General features: G+C 57.6%; 1 protein-coding gene across 1 annotated transcript in view; it reads left to right on the top strand.

Moving 5' to 3' along the window:
- Positions 1–214: 214 nt before the first annotated feature.
- FASTK (Fas activated serine/threonine kinase) overlaps positions 215–19,318 on the top strand; it is a 49,415-nt gene continuing 30,311 nt past the window's right edge. The window contains exons 1-7 of the mRNA XM_054016979.1: positions 215–274; positions 2,849–3,461; positions 9,956–10,426; positions 11,260–11,408; positions 11,561–11,777; positions 12,018–12,177; positions 13,008–13,099. Of these exons, the coding sequence (XP_053872954.1) occupies positions 2,894–3,461; positions 9,956–10,426; positions 11,260–11,408; positions 11,561–11,777; positions 12,018–12,177; positions 13,008–13,099 (1,657 nt within the window). The 5' untranslated portion in view covers positions 215–274; positions 2,849–2,893. The remainder of the gene's footprint in view (positions 275–2,848; positions 3,462–9,955; positions 10,427–11,259; positions 11,409–11,560; positions 11,778–12,017; positions 12,178–13,007; positions 13,100–19,318) is intronic.

Below are 19,318 nucleotides of genomic sequence, written 5' to 3'. Positions count from 1 at the left end.
ACTGTGGGGGCAGGGAGGGGAGTGGGGGGATGGGTGGGGGCGGGGTGACGGATCGCGGGGGGCTCAGAGGGGCGGGTGGCGGGAGGGGGATGGGGTGGGGGCGGGGTGACATATCTGGGGGAGGCAGGGGAGGGGAGTGGGGGGATGGGTGGGGGCGGGGTGACACATCTGGGGGGGGGTGGGGGATGGGCGCGGTGGGGGCGGGTGACGTCACTCGGGCGTCGGCCAATCCCCCTTGACGCGCGCTGGTGCCGGTGGCCGCGAGTTCCGCAGGGTAACACGCGCCCTCATTAGCATATGCAAAGGACTCCGTATGCTAATACGGGAGCTGCCGGCGGGCTCCCGGGCCGGCCGGACCGGTCAGGCGCGCGGTAGGCCCCGCCCCCGGCAGTGTGGGGGCGGGGCGCGATTGACGGTGGCGCGGGGGCTGCCGGGAAGATGGCGGACGCGGTGGCCGGGCGGCTCTGAGGGGCCGGGGGCGGCGGCGGCTCCAGCGCGGCCGGGAGCGCCATGTAGGGGCCGGGCGGGGGCAGGCCCGGGGGGGGCCGTGAGTGGGGGGATCAGAGCTGGGGGAGGGGCCCATGGGGCTGGGGGGGGCAGAGCTGGGGGAGGGGCCCATGGGGCTGGGGGGGGGTGAGTTGGGGGAGGGGCATGAGTGGGGGGGCAGAGTTGGAGGGAGGGGCCCATGGGGCTGGCGGGGGCGAGTTGCGTGAGTGGGGGGCCAGAGCTGGGACGGGGCCTGTGTGGGGGTAGAGCTGGTTGTGGGGAGAGTTCCCAGTTGTGGGGTGTGGAGGGAGCGGGACAGGGGGGCTGGCTGTGGGGAGAGCTCCCGGGTACCCTGTCCCAACAGGGGGTGTGGAGGGGGTGGGACAGGGGGGCTAGCTGTGGGGAGAACTCCCGGGTACCCTGTCCCAACAGGGGGTGTGGAGGGAGCGGGACAGGGGGGGCTGGCTGTGGGGAGAGCTCCCGGGTACCCTGTCCCAGCAGGGGGTGTGGAGGGAGCGGGACATGGGGGCTGGCTGTGGGGAGAACTCCCGGGTACCCTGTCCAAGCAGGGAGTGTGGAGGGAGCGGGACAGGAGGGCTGGCTGTGGGGAGAACTCCCGGGTACCCTGTCCAAGCAGGGGGTGTGGAGGGAGCGGGACATGGGGGCTGGCTGTGGGGAGAACTCCCGGGTACCCTGTCCCAACAGGGGGTGTGGAGGGAGCGGGACAGGAGGGCTGGCTGTGGGGAGAGCTCCCGGGTACCCTGTCCCAGCAGGGGGTGTGGAGGGAGCGGGACAGGGGGGCTGGCTGTGGGGAGAACTCCCGGGTACCCTGTCCAAGCAGGGAGTGTGGAGGGAGCGGGACATGGGGGCTGGCTGTGGGGAGAACTCCCGGGTACCCTGTCCCAACAGGGGGTGTGGAGGGAGCGGGACAGGGGGGGCTGGCTGTGGGGAGAGCTCCCGGGTACCCTGTCCCAGCAGGGGGTGTGGAGGGAGCGGGACATGGGGGCTGGCTGTGGGGAGAACTCCCGGGTACCCTGTCCCAACAGGGGGTGTGGAGGGAGCGGGACAGGGGGGGCTGGCTGTGGGGAGAGCTCCCGGGTACCCTGTCCAAGCAGGGAGTGTGGAGGGAGCGGGACATGGGGGCTAGCTGTGGGGAGAACTCCCGGGTACCCTGTCCAAGCAGGGAGTGTGGAGGGAGCGGGACAGGAGGGCTGGCTGTGGGGAGAGCTCCCGTGTACCCTGTCCCAGCAGGGGGTGTGGAGGGAGCGGGACATGGGGGCTGGCTGTGGGGAGAGCTCCCGGGTACCCTGTCCAAGCAGGGAGTGTGGAGGGAGCGGGACATGGGGGCTGGCTGTGGGGAGAGCTCCCGTGTACCCTGTCCCAGCAGGGGGTGTGGAGGGAGCGGGACATGGGGGCTAGCTGTGGGGAGAACTCCCGGGTACCCTGTCCAAGCAGGGAGTGTGGAGGGAGCGGGACAGGGGGGCTGGCTGTGGGGAGAGCTCCCGTGTACCCTGTCCCAGCAGGGGGTGTGGAGGGAGCGGGACATGGGGGCTGGCTGTGGGGAGAACTCCCGGGTACCCTGTCCAAGCAGGGAGTGTGGAGGGAGCGGGACAGGAGGGCTGGCTGTGGGGAGAGCTCCCGTGTACCCTGTCCCAGCAGGGGGTGTGGAGGGAGCGGGACATGGGGGCTGGCTGTGGGGAGAGCTCCCGGGTACCCTGTCCAAGCAGGGAGTGTGGAGGGAGCGGGACATGGGGGCTGGCTGTGGGGAGAGCTCCCGTGTACCCTGTCCCAGCAGGGGGTGTGGAGGGAGCGGGACATGGGGGCTAGCTGTGGGGAGAACTCCCGGGTACCCTGTCCAAGCAGGGAGTGTGGAGGGAGCGGGACAGGGGGGCTGGCTGTGGGGAGAGCTCCCGTGTACCCTGTCCCAGCAGGGGGTGTGGAGGGAGCGGGACATGGGGGCTGGCTGTGGGGAGAACTCCCGGGTACCCTGTCCAAGCAGGGAGTGTGGAGGGAGCGGGACAGGAGGGCTGGCTGTGGGGAGAGCTCCCGGGTACCCTGTCCAAGCAGGGGGTGTGGAGGGAGCGGGACAGGGGGGCTGGCTGTGGGGAGAACTCCCGGGTACCCTGTCCAAGCAGGGGGTGTGGAGGGAGCGGGACAGGGGGGCTGGCTGTGGGGAGAACTCCCGGGTACCCTGTCCAAGCAGGGGGTGTGGAGGGAGCGGGAAAGGGGGGCTAGCTGTGGGGAGAGTGCAGGTGTCTCCTTGCTGCTTTAGCTGCTGATTCCGTCGTCCCGGGCTGAGGCCCCTAGGGACGCTGGGCCCTGGCTCTGCCTCTCTCATGCTCCTTCTCTGACTTTCTTTCAGGGTCTCCTTGTTTTCAGAAGCCCCTCGAGTTGCCCTCCCCTCACCATGCTGCGCCTGCTGCCATGGTTCCGTGCCCTGAGCCAGGAGAGTGCACGGCCCTGCGTCCTGCAGGGGCTGGCTGCTAGTGACACGAGGGGGGCCAGGATGTACCCGAGCTGCTACTGTGCGGGGAAGGCCAAGCAGCGGGCTGTGCTGCTCCCCCTGGATCCCTACAGCTACGGGCTGTTCCACAGCCTGCCCCCTGAGGCTGGCAGGACTCGAGGACATGGCAAGAGGAAAAGCTGGAGCTTCATCCACGAGAAGATGAGCTACGACACTTTCTTCACCATGAAGCGGCTGATAGAGCGGTCGCGGAGTGTGGGGGAAGTGCTGCGTTGGGTCACCCAGAACCCCAGCAAGGTGTCTGCCAGCCACTACCCCATTGCCCTGCACAAGCTGGGCCAGCTGCTGCAGCAGCCGCAGAACCAGGCCGTGGTAAACGGAGAGCACCGCGGACCCAACCAGGTGCTGGAGCAGCCAGAGTTCCAGGCACTCTGCCAGGCCATCATCAGTGGGTGCTCCAAGTTCGATAACTTCAGCATCGTCAATTGTCTGTACGCTGCCGCGGCCCTGGGTGAGTGCTCCGAGAACGGGGGGCAAGAGGTTATGTGCCATGGGGGGAGTGAGGGGTAGTGGGACTGCAGTGGGGCGCTGTGCATAGGGTTGGGAGGGCAGGAGGGGTTCTCACACACGTGTGGACACCGAGTCTGTGTGGGTTAAAGGGGTTACCTCCCTGGAGGTGGGCAGCTCTGGAGCATGGAGGGATACATATAAGGTGGACAAGGAGTGGCGCCTGGCTATGTGTGTGGGGACGTTGCCTTTATGTGTGTACGCAGGAGGTTTGGACCAGAGCCATACCTGTGTGAGTTCATGCCAGGGCAGGAGACATTGTGCCATCGTGGGGGCAGAAGCTGCATTTGGGGGACACGCCTTGGGGCTTGAGCCAGGGAGTTCAAGAAGAAAGAAATGTGAATCTGAGTAGGTTGCGTTTGTCTGAAGTGCCCAGAGGGCTGTGTGAGGAGGAGGCTGAGAGAGTCAGCACCAGGTGGGCGTGGGGTGATAGCCGCTGCAGAGAGAGGGGCTGGGAACTGGGGTGCAGGCTCTGAGCTCTACAGGCAGCTGGACCTTCATTCAGGGGCAGCATCCCAGGTTCTGCCACACTTTGGTGTATGGGCAGGAGAGGAACATATTAATGGCCTGACTGGATCAGCCCCAAGGTCTGTGGCTCGTGCCGGAGACTTCAGAGGAAGGCATAAGAATCCTTCCATAGCTGATGATGATACCCGCACAAAATTCTCTGTTACTCACGTGCTCTAAGGGCACCCACCTTTACCCAGTTCCTAGGGCTCAAGGCGTAATCTTATACTCTGCAGGTTTACGGGGTCTTTTACCAGTGAAAGAACCTCACACAGTAATATCCTACTTAACCTCTGTTTATTAACAATCCCCAAAACAGAAGGCACACGCTGAGCCTACAGTGCTCACCACTCCCAATGAGGCGGATGAGCTTTTCTCGCTGGCCGGTCAGGATCAGGTCATCTGGGGACTCCAGTTTCTGCATGGTATGGTTGGCAGGGTGTTTTGGTCTGGCAGCTCTGATGCTGGGGCCTGGAGCTGGTTCCCAAGAACTTCCCTTTGGACTCCAGTTTATATAGTGACACTTGAGTCCTGCTTAGCTGCACCTTAACCAATCATTTTACTAAATGATTACTAACCAATTCTCTAACCAATCCTAACATATTGTCAAACAATCCTTTAACCAATCCTACCCCACCACCTTCATTGATTTACACCTAGCAAAATCAGTTATGTAACCGAAACAATCAAAACCAAGCCCGAGACCGGACAGATAAACAATAGCGAAATGGGGACCATAAAGACAAAACAATAATAAAGTCGGGATTTCACAGCCACAACTGTTGATAAGTGATTTCTTGCCAGACAGAACGCCATCAAACAAAGTTTTCTGTAACCATCTTAAGCTCCGTTTCTGTATTTGGGGACGGTGGGCGCTATTAGGACAGGAGTCTTCTGAACAGCCCGATGTGACATTGTTTTAATGTAATTTAGATGGAATGTGGGGATATGACTTTGTTTCTTGGCTGACGGCTGCTGCTCTCTGAATATGGCTGCAGACAAAGGCCTCAGACCTTACAATATGGCTACAGGAAAAGTCCTTATCCTTACAATGTGGGGCAGTCTTCCCCAGCAGTAAGTTTTATCTAGCCCTTACTAGTCAGCGATTGGCTTAAGCCTGCAGATCCCTGCAGAATTTGTGTTACAATAACTATTATGTGTGTTCCATAAACTTCTAATCCGTCTTTGAATCTTGCTAAATTCTTGGCTTCAATGACTTCCTGTGTCAGTGACTTGCACACTTTAATCACATGCCGTGTGAAAGGTGTTTTTCAGTTTGGAATTTCCCACCGTTAATCTCATGGAATGTCCCCTTGTCCTTGTGTTCTAAGTCAGGGAGCACAAATGCACCCATCTGCTTTCTCTAGACCAGTCATTATTTGTATAGACTCTTATCACATCCCCTCTTGCTCGTCTGCTCTCTAAGGAAACCGTCCCAGTTGTTTCAATCTCTCTTCATAGAGTTTTTCTAGGCCAGGGGTTCTCAATCGTCATTGCACCGCGACCCCCTTCTTTCAACCAAATTACTACGTGACCCCAGGAGAGGGGGCCAGAGTCCGAGTCTCGCTGCCCTGGGTGAGGGTGGAGCTCAGGCTGTAGTTTCAGCCCCGGGTCCCAGCAAGTCTAATGCTGGCCCTGGCGACCCCATTAAAATGGGGCCACAACACACTTTGGAACCCGACCCACAGTTTGAGAACTGCTGTTCTAAGCCTTTGATCATTCTCACCGCCCTTGTCTGAACCCCCTCTAGCTCTGCATATCCTGCCTGGGACAGAGCGGCCGTGCTGCACACAGGATCCGGAGGAGGCTGCACCATTGGCTTATAAAAAGGCATTCGAATAGTCTCTGTTATTCACCACCCTAGTCCTTAAGCATCCCAGCATCACCTCAGCTGTGCGCTGAGCAGAGATCTCCACTGAGCTGTCGGCAGTGACGCCCAGATCCCTTTCCTGGGCTGACACAGTTAATGTCGAGCCCCTTCAGGTGGACAAGTCCTTGGTACACCTCTACCTCGACATAACGCTGTCCTCGGGAGCCAAAAAATCTTACTGTGTTATAGGTGAAACCGCGTTATATCGAACTTGCTTTGATCTGCTGGAGTGCGCAGCAGATGTTCTATCGGGTCGTGTTCTATCGGGGTAGAGGTGTATTTTCCCCTCCAATGCGCATTACTTAGTATTTATCAACAGTGAACTTCACTGGCTGTCCTGCAGCCCTTTCACCCAGCTGGGCTTGGGATCTCTGAGTTCCTCACCGCCCTCTCTAGGCCTGACTCACCTAAATAACTTAGCAGCTGCCAATGCTGTTACTTCCCCGCTTACCCTCCTTTCCAGACCACTGATAAATTCATTAAACACTGGACCTAGCCTGGAGCTTCAGGCCCCGCTGTTAACCTCTTATCCTTTAGTCCTGCTCTCGCTTTCTGTGCCCAGCCAGCCTTCGATCCACGATAGCACTCTCTCTCTCACCCCAGGATGACTTCGCTTCTTTAGCCACCTCTTGTGGGGGACCTTGGAAAAGGCCTTTTGAAAGTCTAAATTACGTCAGTTGGTTCAATAGATGAGTGAGACGTTATTTTCCTTGGCCAAAATCACGCTGGTTAGACCCTGTGAAACCGAGTTCTTCCTGGTCTTTTAATAGACGGTTGTTAATGATCGTTTCAACCAGTTTGCCGGGGACAGATGTAAGGCTGACTGCTCTAATTCCCCGGATCACCCCAGGGCCTTTTTGAGATCTGGGTACAGCCTGGGCCCCTCTGGTCGTCTGGGACAGCGGCTGGTTTTTGTAAGCAATTGCAGTCTTTAGCAGCTCAGCCCCTTCTTACTGACGCTCCTTCGGGGCTCTTGGATGTACTGTTGGATTTCTGTTGGGCTCAAGGAGCCTCTGGCCACTGCCCGCTAGCCCGGTTCATTTAATCTTGGTCTTACGGATTCCCTTTTGTTCAGCAGCTCGCATATGTTCTGAGTGTCTCTTCCTGTTTGTTTCACTAGGATCCATGCCACCTGCGGGGATTTCACTTTCTTTGCTTCTGACCTGAGAGCCTATTTGACCATCTGCCTCGTATTTCAATCTCTTTCTGAAATGTAGTGTCACTGTCATAGAATCATAGAATATCAGGGTTGGAAGGGACCTCAGGAAGTCATCTAGTCCAACCCCCTGCTCAAAGCAGGACCAACTCCAACTAAATCATCCCAGCCAGGGCTTTGTCAAGCCGGGACTTAAAAACCTCCAAGGAAGGAGATTCCACCACCTCCCTAGGTAACCCATTCCAGTGCTTCACCACCCTCCTAGTGAAAAAGTTTTTCCTAATATCCAACCTAAACCTCCCCCACTGCAACTTGAGACCATTACTCCTTGTTCTGTCATCTGCCACCACTGAGAACAGTCTAGATCCATCCTCTTTGGAACCCCCTTTCAGGTAGTTGAAAGCAGCTATCAAATCCCCCCTCACTCTTCTCTTCTGCAGACTAAACAATCCCAGTTCCCTCAGCCTCTCCTCATAAGTCATGTGCTCCAGCCCCCTAATCATTTTTGTTGCCCTCCGCTGGACTCTTTCCAATTTTTCCACATCCTCCTTGTAGTGTGGGGCCCAAAACTGGACACAGTACTCCAGATGAGGCCTCACCAATGTCGAATAGAGGGGAATGATCACGTCCCTCAATCTGCTGGCAATGCCCCTACTTATACAGCCCAAAATGCTGTTAGCCTTCTTGACAACAAGGGCACACTGTTGACTCATATCCAGTTTCTCGTCCACTGTAACCCCTAGGTCCTTTTCTGCAGAACTGCTGCCTAGCCATTCGGTCCCTAGTCTGTAGCAGTGCATGGGATTCTTCCGTCCTAAGTGCAGGACTCTGCACTTGTCCTTGTTGAACCTCATCAGGTTTCTTTTGGTCCAATCCTCTAGTTTGTCTAGGTCCCTCTGTATCCTATCCCTACCCTCCAGCGTATCTACCACTCCTCCCAGTTTAGTGTCCTCTGCAAACTTGCTGAGAGTGCAGTCCACACCATCCTCCAGATCATTAATGAAGATATTGAACAAAACCGGACCCAGGACCGACCCCTGGGGCACTCCGCTTGATATCAGCTGCCAACTAGACATGGAGCCATTGATCACTACCCGTTGAGCCTGACGATCTAGCCACCTTTCTATCACCCTTACAGTCCATTCATCCAGCCCATACTACTTTAACTTGGCAGCAAGAATACTGTGGGAGACTGTATCAAAAGCTTTGCTAAAGTCAAGGAATAACACATCCACTGCTTTCCCCTCATCCACAGAGTCAGTTATCTCATCATAGAAGGCAATTAGGTTAGTCAGGCACGACTTCCCCTTGGTGAATCCATGCTGACTGTTCCTGATCACTTTCCTCTCCTCTACGTGCTTCAGAATTGATTCCTTGAGGACCTGCTCCATGATTTTTCCAGGGACTGAGGTGAGGCTGACTGGCCTGTAGTTCCCCGGATCCTCCTTCTTCCCTTTTTAAAAGATGGGCACTACATTAGCCTTTTTCCAGTCATCCGGGACCTCCCCCGATCACCATGAGTTTTCAAAGATAATAGCCAATGACTCTGCAATCACATCAGCCAACTCCTTTAGCACCCTCAGATGCAGCGCATCCGGCCCCATGGACTTGTGCTCGTCCAGTTTTTCTAAATAGTCCCGAACCACTTCTTTCTCCACAGAGGGCTGGTCACCTCCTCCCCATACTGTGCTGCCCAGTGCAGTAGTCTGGGAGCTGACCTTGTTTGTGAAGACAGAGGCAAAAAAAGCATTGAGTACATGAGCTTTTTCCACATCCTCGGTCACTAGGTTGCCTCCCTCATTCAGTAAGGGGCCCACACTTTCCTTGACTTTCTTCTTGTTGTCACTTCTGGGGCCCTACCTTCTCCAGGATGTTGAACTTAATTCGATTGTGGTCACTGTTAGTGGCTCGGCTACTGTCACTTCTTCAATTACCTTAATTAAAATATTCATTTAAATTAAGAGATGAGTTAGGAATGATTAGCCTGCTTAGGGCCGCCCCTCCTGGGTTTTGAAGGAGACAGGAAATTCCTCCCCGTACAAGGCAGAGGAGGCAGTGTGACGGCTGGGCGGTCTGATCCTGTGCCCAGCAAAGTCAGCAAGACTTTCCATTGACTTCACTGAGCATCAGACTAGACCCAGAATGATCACCGGGAAATCGGCATCTTAGGTTTCAGCATCAGCACTCCTCTCCCCCACCCCGGAGAGGAACAGGCTGTCACCCCTCTTCAAGCTGGCCGGGCACTGAGGCCAGTCTCATGGCATTGGTTGTGCTCAGGTCACATTTCAACGTTTTCTTTGCAACCACGAGAGCTAAAACCTTTTTTGTTTTTAGCGGCTATTTTAGAGCATGATTCTCAGGAGCAGCTGGAATCCAGAGAGACCTGACTGATTTGAATCAGGCTCCCTTTCCGAGAGCTGGAGCAGGGGGCTGGAGGGAAGACCTGCTGCATGTCCCTGTGGTTGTGGGTGGTGGGGGGTGGCAGACACAGCAGTCTGGGCCTGTAAAAGCCCACTCCTGGAGACCAGGAGCCTGCCCTGGTGCAGAGTGGATCCGTTTCTGCAGGATCCCAGCTTTAACTGAAACATCATGGCATTTCTAGCTCTTCTCCTCGGGAAGGATCCTCCAGATCTGACCATGGTGCTCTGCACCTCTGCCTGAGTCTGCCCACAGGCAGCTCCAGTGCTGCTGGGGCCACCTAGAGCTTCCCAAGAAGCCTCGGGGTAATTGACAAGATTCAGCTCATGTTGCGGGCAGCAGCAAAACGGACCTGATCTGGGTTGGTTTCCTAGTGCTGCTGATGGGGAAGCTCCGAGTGGGGGCAGAGGTGGAACCCAGCTCCCGCAGCGAGTGGCTGCTGAGGTACGCCAGAGGGCAAGGTTCCCTAACCCTGCTCTGTCTCCAGGCCTCCCTGGCGAGTCGGCCTTGGTGCAGGTGCTGGAGGATGAGTCCCGGAGCCGCCTGGGGCGCTTCAACCAGAAGGACGTCTCCATGGTGTTCAGCAGTGCAATGCGGCTTCACCCATCCAGCCCCCACCCCCTGGTGGAGTCCTGTCTCAGCAGCCTGGAGCGGCACCTGGAGAAGGAGCGCCACCCCCAGACCCTCTTCCTTCTCCTCTCCTACTACCGGCTCCGGGCCCAGGCGCTGCAGGGCCACCCAGCCTCTGACCAGCAGCTGCTCAACAACCGCAAGATCCTGCGCCTGGTCAGGCACACGCTGGGGCAAGTGAGCGCCGTACGCGAGCACGAGCTGGCCCTGCTGGACGAGATGTTGGCCCTGTGCGCTCAGGAGGCCAACAATAAGGCCCTGGAGGCCATCTTCAGCTCGCAGCTCTTCTATGAGAACCGCCAGGAGCGCTTCATCCGCAGCATGGCAGGTGAGGGCTGGGGCTACCCCCTCCCCAGGCTCACCTCAAACCTTTCCTCAGCATTGGCTGGTCGGGACTCTGGGCCACCCTCTCCACAGCCTCTGTTCCTGCCCTTCCTTGCCCCTCCCCAGTGTGCCCTGCGGTGCTGGGGAAATGCCTGACATTCCCCCAGCTGCTATTGGGGTTGCCCAAGTGTACATTTCCCAGCCGTTCCCCTTCTGGGTGGAGGTGTCCCAGGCTGGTGGCCGGAGGGTGAATTCTGGTTGCTGGAGCACAGGAACCTCAGCCGTTTGGGAGGAGGAGGAAAGGGACGTCTGTACACGCAGATGTGCTCTTCTGAAAAGCTCCAGGGCCCAGCAGCCTGCACGGGAGCTGCCCGGGGCTCGGCAGAGGTGGCCTTGTACCAACTTGCTGATTGCCCCCTGCGGTGGTGGTTTAAACATCACAGGCTGTGCCTGCCCTCTGAGCCTGTGTCCCTGCTCCCCCAGGAGCATCCTGTGACGATCTCCCAGGGTCTGGCACGGGGAGCTGCACTGCGCGAGCTGCACACACGGGAGCCTGCCTGTCAGTGGCTGCTCTGGGGGGCCTACCCCCATGGGACGGTCGCGGGTGCCCGTTCCGCTCTTGACCCCTTGTGCACCTCAGCCAGGGCGTGTGGACCAATCCTGCAGGGAGCGTGGGAGCAGTGTCCTTGTTTCAGTCGGAGCCCCAGGGAGTCCCATGCAGAGACCTGGCTTGGAAAGGCCGGTCCGGGCTGTTATCCTGCAGGACATGGGGCCCCAGGCAGGGCAGCGTCTGGCGTTTCTGGCTGATGCAGCCCTTCTCTGTGGTGTTCCCTGCAGAGTGGCTCCCAAGGAAGGCCGAGAACCTCACCCCCTACACCATGGCGCTGATTGCCAAGTATGTGGCCCGGCACAGGCTGCGTGAGCTGCGCCTGCTCGACACCATCGCCAACTTCCTGCTGAAGCGTGGGGAGCAGCTGGAGAGCAAGGTGAGCGCCCCGCCCCCGTGGAGCTGTCCCGTTACCAAGGGGGATAACGGAGTCCCCCATGTGAGTGGGGAGCTCAGAGCAGTTACCAGGGAAGGGCCAGTCCTCCATGCCCCCTGCCTGCCCAGCCTCACTCCCTCTCTCTCTGGCTGCAGGTGATCCAGAAGCTGGTGTTTCCCTTCAGCCGCATGAATTACCGGCCATCTAACCACAGCGAACTCTTCCCCAAGCTGGAGGCCATCCTGGAGCAGAAGGCAGCCAGCTCGCCCCTGGCCACTGTCAACATCCTCATGTCCATGTTCCAGCTCAGGCACTTTCCCCAGGCTGTCCTGCACCAGGTTTTCTCCCCAGCCTTCATCACCAATGTCATGAGTATGTCAGTCCTCTGCCCAGGAAACCCTCATGGCTGGTTACAGCCCCCAGGGCTAGGAGTGGGAGGTGGGTCCCGAGGGGTTGGGTATGGCAGCCCTTTCCAGGAGAGCGGGAGGAGTGGTGGTGGTTGGGGGGGGGGGGGGGGGGGCGGGGGCGGGGGGGCTGTCCCCTGCCCCAGGAAAGGAGGATCCCGACGTGAGCAGGGGGACAGCAGCACTGCCTGTCTCTTTCCCGGTGCAGGCAGCCCCTACGCGCTGATCATGCGCCGCTACCTCTCTCTGCTGGATGCAGCGCTGGAGCTGGAGTTCCGAGATTACAGCGGCCCGCGCCTCGATCCTCGCTACCGGGTCCTCATGTTCGACCACACCCTGACAGCTGACGAGGCCAACAGGAAATACAGGTTGGAGGGCTGGCGCAGGGGCAGGGTTTGAGGGCAGCAGGCTGTGCCCAGCCCAGGGGGAGGGGGGGTATTGGAGGGCCCGGTGCCCGGACCATACGGGTCGGAGGGACAGTGCCCAGCCCAGGGGGAGGGGGGGTGTCGGAGGGCCCAGCGCCCAGGCCGTACGGTGATGGGGAGCGGGGTTTGAGGGCAGCAGGCCGTTCAGGTCAGATGACGTGTGAATTGTCAGGGCAAAGCTCCCACGTGAATGCCATGCGTGTTGCTGGGGAGAGTGGGGCAGCACCCATGGGCTGCTGCCCATCCCCCCTTCTCTGTAAGGAGCCTTAGGTAAGCTAGGGGAGGGGGTGGGGCCGTGGGACTGTCAGTTCTACAAGGAAGTGTGAGGCGGGGGCAGCGCCCCGGGGCGGGGGCGGCGCCCCGGGGCGGGGGCGCGAGGCTCTCTACCGCGCAGTGCTGCAGCTCCTCCGCTGTAGAGCTGCTGTGTAGACAGGGCAATGGGAGGGGTTCGCCTGTTGCTGTGGCCCCTCCCCAAGAGGCGGGAGCTAGGGATGAACGAGTTCTTCTGCCGACCTAGCACTGTCTACATGGAGGCTGAGGTCAGCCTAGCTACGTTGCACGGGGGTTGGATTTCTGAGCAGCGGGGCTGGGTCAGTCGGGTGTGGACCAGCCCTGGGTTAGTGGGGCAGCCGCAGCGGCGGGGCCCGTCGCGCCCTGTGACCTCGGGAGGGATGGTTTGATGGGCGTGGACGTTGCGGCCCAGCAGAGGAGGTGGGAGGTGGCTGGGGGTCCTGGCTGGGGTTTGCTGTGACCCCTCTTATTCCTCCCTTCAGTTACAAGGGGCTGGTGGCTGAGGCCCTGAGGCAGCTGGTGGGAGAGGAGTGCTACCGGCAGGACGACGTGCTGCCCCCCGGATACTGCGCAGGTAACGTTCCTGGGGGTGTCCCTAGGGAGCAGGGAGTGCAGGCTCCAGGCACCTCTGAGGAAACACGTGGTGCGGGAGAGGCGATGGCACACAGGCCCAGGGGAGCAGAGAATGCCCCCTCCCTGTGGGGCCTGGGGAGACCCCTCCCCAGCTGAGCTGAGCCGCTCAGATCGAGCGTGAGAAGCCGGAGGGAATCTGGGGAGTTTACCGGGGCTGGAAAGATGGAAGGAGCAAAATCTGCCTGGGCTCAGCCAGCCTCACTGCAGGTCACCCCAGTGCAGTGACAACCTGCCGGACAGGCCTAACCCTACCCCTGTGTGTGTGTGGGGACTCTCCCCTCCCTCGCCCGACAGACCTAGCCCTACCCCTGTGTGTGGGGACTCTCCCCTCCCCCGCCGGACAGGCCTAACCCTACCCCTGTGTGTGTGGGGACTCTCCCCTCCCCCGCCCGACAGACCTAGCCCTACCCCTGTGTGTGTGTGGGGACTCCCCTCCCCTGCCGGACAGGCCTAACCCTACCCCTGTGTGTGTGGGGACTCTCCCCTCCCCCGCCCGACAGACCTAGCCCTACCCCTGTGTGTGTGTGGGGACTCTCCCCTCCCCCGCCCGACAGACCTAGCCCTACCCCTGTGTGTGTGTGGGGACTCCCCTCCCCTGCCGGACAGGCCTAACCCTACCCCTGTGTGTGTGGGGACTCTCCCCTCCCCCGCCCGACAGACCTAGCCCTACCCCTGTGTGTGTGTGGGGACTCTCCCCTCCCCCGCCGGACAGGCCTAGCCCTACCCCTGTGTGTGTGGGGGGACTCTCCCCTCCCCCGCCGGACAGGCCTAGCCCTACCCCTGTGTGTGTGGGGGGACTCTCCCCTCCCCCGCCGGACAGGCCTAGCCCTACCCCTGTGTGTGTGGGGGGACTCTCCCCTCCCCCGCCGGACAGGCCTAGCCCTACCCCTGTGTGTGTGGGGGGACTCTCCCCTCCCCTGCCCGACAGGCCTAGCCCTACCCCTGTGTGTGTGGGGGGACTCTCCCCTCCCCCGCCCGACAGGCCTAGCCCTACCCCTCTGTGTGGGGGGACTCTCCCCTCCCCCGCCCGACAGACCTAGCCCTGCCCCTGTGTTTGTGTGGGGACTCTCCCCTCCCCCGCCCGACAGGCCTAGCCCTACCCCTCTGTGTGCGTGGGGACTCTCCCCTCCCCTGCCGGACAGGCCTAGCCCTGCCCCTGTGTGTGTGTGGGGACTCTCCCCTCCCCCGCCGGACAGGCCTAGCCCTACCCCTGTGTGTGTGGGGACTCTCCCCTCCCCCGCCCGACAGGCCTAGCCCTACCCCTCTGTGTGCGTGGGGACTCTCCCCTCCCCTGCCGGACAGGCCTAGCCCTGCCCCTGTGTGTGGGGGGGGACTCTCCCCTCCCCCGCCGGACAGGCCTAGCCCTACCCCTGTGTGTGTGGGGACTCTCCCCTTCCCCGCCGGACAGACCTAGCCCTGCCCCTGTCTGTGTGTGTGGGGGGACTCTCCCCTCCCCCGCCCGACAGACCTAGCCCTGCCCCTGTGTTTGTGTGGGGACTCTCCCCTCCCCCGCCGGACAGGCCTAGCTCTACCCCTGTGTGTGGGGGGACTCTCCCCTCCCCCGCCGGACAGGCCTAGCCCTACCCCTGTATGTGGGGGAGGGTGTTCCCCAGGGCGGTGACTCTCCCCTCCCCTGCAGGACAGGCCTAGCCCTACCCCTGTGTGTGTGGGGACTCTCCCCTCCCCCGCCGGACAGGCCTAGCCCTACCCCTGTGTGTGTGGGGGGGGGTGGGGAGGGGGGTTCCCCAGGGTGGATCCCTGGAGCCCAGGAGCACTGTTCCTAGCTCTGGGGCTCTGAGGCACACTCCTAGGTGCAGACCTCGTGCCCATCACCCTTCCTTGGGGAGCGGGGCCTGGCAACCCTAGACCTCCCACACCCAGCCCCGAGCCCCCTTGCTTGAACGTGTTCCCTCGGAGTCCCGCCTGCGGGAGTGCAGGGCTGGGCTCTGGTTCTTGGGAACCCCGCAGGGCCGCTGTGGCAGGACGGCAGGTTTAGCAAAGGCCATTCTGAACCACAGGCACTTGACTCTGGAAAGCACTGGAGAGGTACAGCTCTTGGCTGCCTTCACGATGTTGTACTACCCCTAGTGAATCCTGGCTTTGGTCAGTGTCCGCAGGCCAGGCCTGGGCTTCTTATACACGGTGGGGCCTGCCCCCTTCAGAGGGCAGCCCCTGAAATACGCGCCAAGTCTGCCCTACGGACTCCTGCCCGCACTGCCGGGGATGCAGTGACTGACAGAGCTGGGCCGGCAGAAGCCCCTGGTGTAGACACAGCAATCCCTGTTACCGGGCTCGCGGGGCTGCAGTAAGCTGTGCTGGTACAGAGCGCAGTGTGGCTAGTATAAGCTGTACTGCCCGGAGCGCTGTGCTGGTACGGTGAGGTATGGCGTGTAGTTCACCTGGCCAAGCACCCCCCAGCAGGTCTGGCCTTAGCCTTGCTTTGCAGGAGAGACGTGTCAGGTGGGGGGGATCATTAGCATCTCTTTGACATTTCCCCCCTCCTCCCCCCCGCGACTGCCCCAGTGCAAACACAACTCTGTTGGGGAAAGGCACCTTGCTTCCCTCGGGGCCTGGGGCTAGCTGAGGGAAATGCCCTCTTGCCGCTGGAAGCTGTGACCCCACGAGGAGGGGTCGCTGGTACAGCTCCGCAGGTGCCTTGGGCTCTGACCCCCTGAGCTCAGGCTGAGGACGTCCAGCCCCTGCCCCCATCCAGGCTTCTGGTCACGGGCATCAGTCTGGCTGCTCTGGAAGAAGCTGAGCCAGGACTCTGCTGCAGCGTGGCCCCCCAGGGCAAGCCCCCTCAAAGTGCTCAACCCCTGTCCACCTTGAGCTCCCCTCAGCGTGTCCCCCTGGACGGGACTCTTGGGGAGCCTCACACCCCCAAAGGGCCCTGCCCCCCACTCCGCAGCCAGCAGTGACTCTTAGCCAGCGTGGGACAGACGGGTTATTGGTCACCAGGAGCCCAGCATAGAGCAGAGCTTGTGAGCACAGGGAGCAGGAACATTCAGCCAAGTCCATCTTGGGGGGGATCCAGAGCCCTGGGCTCTCTCTTTTCTCTCCCCCCGCCCCTCCAAACCAGGAGACTGACCTCTTCCAGCTGCCTGGCCTCCATCAGACCCCTTGCCCCTCCTCTGTCCTTTGTCTCTTTCCCAGGCTAGCAGGTCACATGGTCTCTGTTCTCCAACACCTCCGATTGATTCTTGCAGAGCAGGGGGCCTGGCCTTCAGGTGCCAGGCCAGAGTGTTGGCTGTTCTCTGCAGCCAGTCGCAGTCACACCTGCCCTCTAGGGGTCTCTGCAACAATCGCACACCCTTATCCCACCAGCTAGACACTTGAGTAACACATAGGGGAAACTGAGGCATGCTACAGTGTTCAGAGAACATAAGAATGGCCGTACCAAACGGGTCAGACCAAAGGCCCATCCAGCCCAGTATCCTGTCTACTGACAGTGGCCAATGCCAGGTGCCCCAGAGGGAGTGAACCTAACAGGTAATGATCAAGTGATCTCTCTCCTGCCATCCATCTCCACCCTCTGACAGACAGAGGCTAGGGACACCATTCCTTACCTGTCCTGGCTAATAGCCATTAATGGACTTAACCTCCATGAATTTATCTAGTTCTCTTTTAAACGCTGTTATAGTCCTAGTCTTCACAACCTCCTCAGGCAAGGAGTTCCACAAATTGACTATGCACTGTGTGAAGAAGAACTTCCTTTTATTTGTTTTAAACCTGCTGCCCCTAGTTTCATTTGGTGGCCCCTAGTTCTTATATTATGGGAACAAGTAAATAACTTTTCCTTATTCACTTTCTCCACATCGCTCATGATTTTATAGACCTCTATCATATCCCCCCTTAGTCTCCTCTTTTCCAAGGTGAAAAGTCCTAGCCTCTAATCTCTCCTCATATGGGACCCATTCCACACCCCTACTCATTTTAGTTGCCCTTCTCTGAAGCTTTTCTAATGCCAGTATATCTTTTTTGAGATGAGGAGACCACATCTGTACGCAGTATTCGAGATGTGGGTGTATCATGGATTTATGTAAGGGCAATAAGATATTCTCCATCTTATTCTCTATCCCTTTTTAATGATTCCTAACATCCTGTTAGCTTTTTTGACTGCCACTGCGTGGACGTCTTCAGAGAACTATCCACGATGACTCCAAGATCTCTTTCCTGATTAGTTGAAGCTAAATTAGCCCCCAATCACACTGTATGTATAGTTGGGGTTATTTTTTCCAATGTGCATTACTTTACATTTATCCACATTCAATTTCATTTTGCCATTTTGTTGCCCAATCACTTAGTTTTGTGAGCTCTTTTTGAAGTGCTTCACAGTCTGCTTTGGTCTTAACTATCTTGAGTAGTTTAGTATCATCTGCAAACTTTGTCACCACACTTTTTACCCCTTTCTCCAGATCATTTATGAATAAGTTGAATAGGATTGGTCCTACGACTGACCCTTGGGGAACAAGTTACCCCTCTCCATTCTGAAAATTTACCATTAATTCCTACCCTTTGTTCCCTGTCTTTAACCAGTTCTCAATCCATGAAAGGATCTTCCCTCTTATCCCATGATAACTTAATTTACGTAAGAGCCTTTGATGAGGGATCTTGTCAAAGGCTTTCTGGAAATCTAAGTACACTATGTCCACTGGATCTCCCTTGTCCACATGTTTGTTTGACTCCTTCAAAGAACTCTAATAGATTAGTAAGACATGATTTCCCTTTACAGAAACCATGTTGTCTTTTGCCCAACAATTTATGTTCTTCAATTATCGGGGGTAGCCGTGTTAGTCTGTATCTACAAAAACAACAAGGAGTCGGGTGGCACCTTAAAGACTAACAGATTTATTTGGGCATAAGCTTTCGTGGGTAAAAACCTCACATCTGTTGCATCTGAAGAAGTGAGGTTTTTACCCACGAAAGCTTATGCCCAAATAAATCTGTTAGTCTTTAAGGTGCCACCAGACTCCTTGTTGTTTATGTTCTTCTATGTGTCTGACAATTTTATTCTTTACGATTGTTTCAACTAATTTGCCCGGTACTGACGTTAGACTTACCGGTCTGTAATCGCTGGGATCACCTCTAGAGCCCTTTTTAAATACTGGCGTTACATTACCTATCTTCCAGTCATTGGGTACAGAAGCTGATTTAAAGGACAGGTTACAGACCATAGTTAATACACCTCTACCCCGATATAACGCTGTCCGTGGGAGCCAAAAAATCTTACCGCGTTATAGGTGAAACCGCGTTATATCGAACTTGCTTTGATCTGCCGGAGTGCGCAGCCCCGTCCTCCCGGAGCACTGCTTTACCGCGTTATATCCGAATTCGTGTTCTATCAGGTCACATTATATCGGGGTAGAGGTGTAGTTCCGCAACTTCACATTTGAGTTCTTTCAGAACTCTTGGGCGAATGCCATCTGGTCCCGGTGACATGTTACTGTTAAGTTTATCAATTAATTCCAAAACCACCTCTAGTGATACCTCAATCTGTGACAGTTCCTCCGACTTGTCACCTACAAAAGCCGGCTCAGGTTTGGGAATCTCCCAAACATTTTGTTATTACCTTCGGAGTTTTTGGCTAGCTGTTCTTCAAACTCCTTTTTGGCTTTTTTTATTACATTTTTACACTTTATTTGGCAGTGTTTATGCTCCTTTCTATTTACTTCACTAGGATTTGACTTCCACTCTTTAAAAGATGCCTTTTTATCTCTCACTGCTTCTTTTACATGGTTGTTAAACCGCGGTGGCTCTTTTTTAGTTCTTTTACTGTGTTTTTTAATTTGGGGTATACATTTAAGTTGGGCCTCTATTATGGTGTCTTTGAAAAGGGTCCATGCAGCTTGCAGGGATTTCACTTTAGTTACTGTACCTTTTAATTTCTGTTTAACTAACCCCCTCATTTTTGCATAGTTCCCCCTTTTGAAATTAAATGCCACAGTGTTGGGTTGTTGAGATGTTCTTCCCACCACAGGGATGTTAAATGTTGTTATATTATGGTCATTATTTCCAAGCAGTCTTGTTATAGTTACCTCTTGGACCAGCTCCTGCGCTCTACTCAGGACTAGATCTAGAGTTGCCTCTCCCCTTGTGGGTTCCCGTACCAGCTGCTCCATGAAGCAGTCATTTAAAGTATCGAGAAATTTTGTCTCTGCAT

Source organism: Malaclemys terrapin, chromosome 2 (assembly GCF_027887155.1).
Source record: "Malaclemys terrapin pileata isolate rMalTer1 chromosome 2, rMalTer1.hap1, whole genome shotgun sequence".
Taxonomy (NCBI): Eukaryota; Metazoa; Chordata; order Testudines; family Emydidae; genus Malaclemys; species Malaclemys terrapin.
This window is presented reverse-complemented; position numbering and strand designations above follow the sequence as displayed.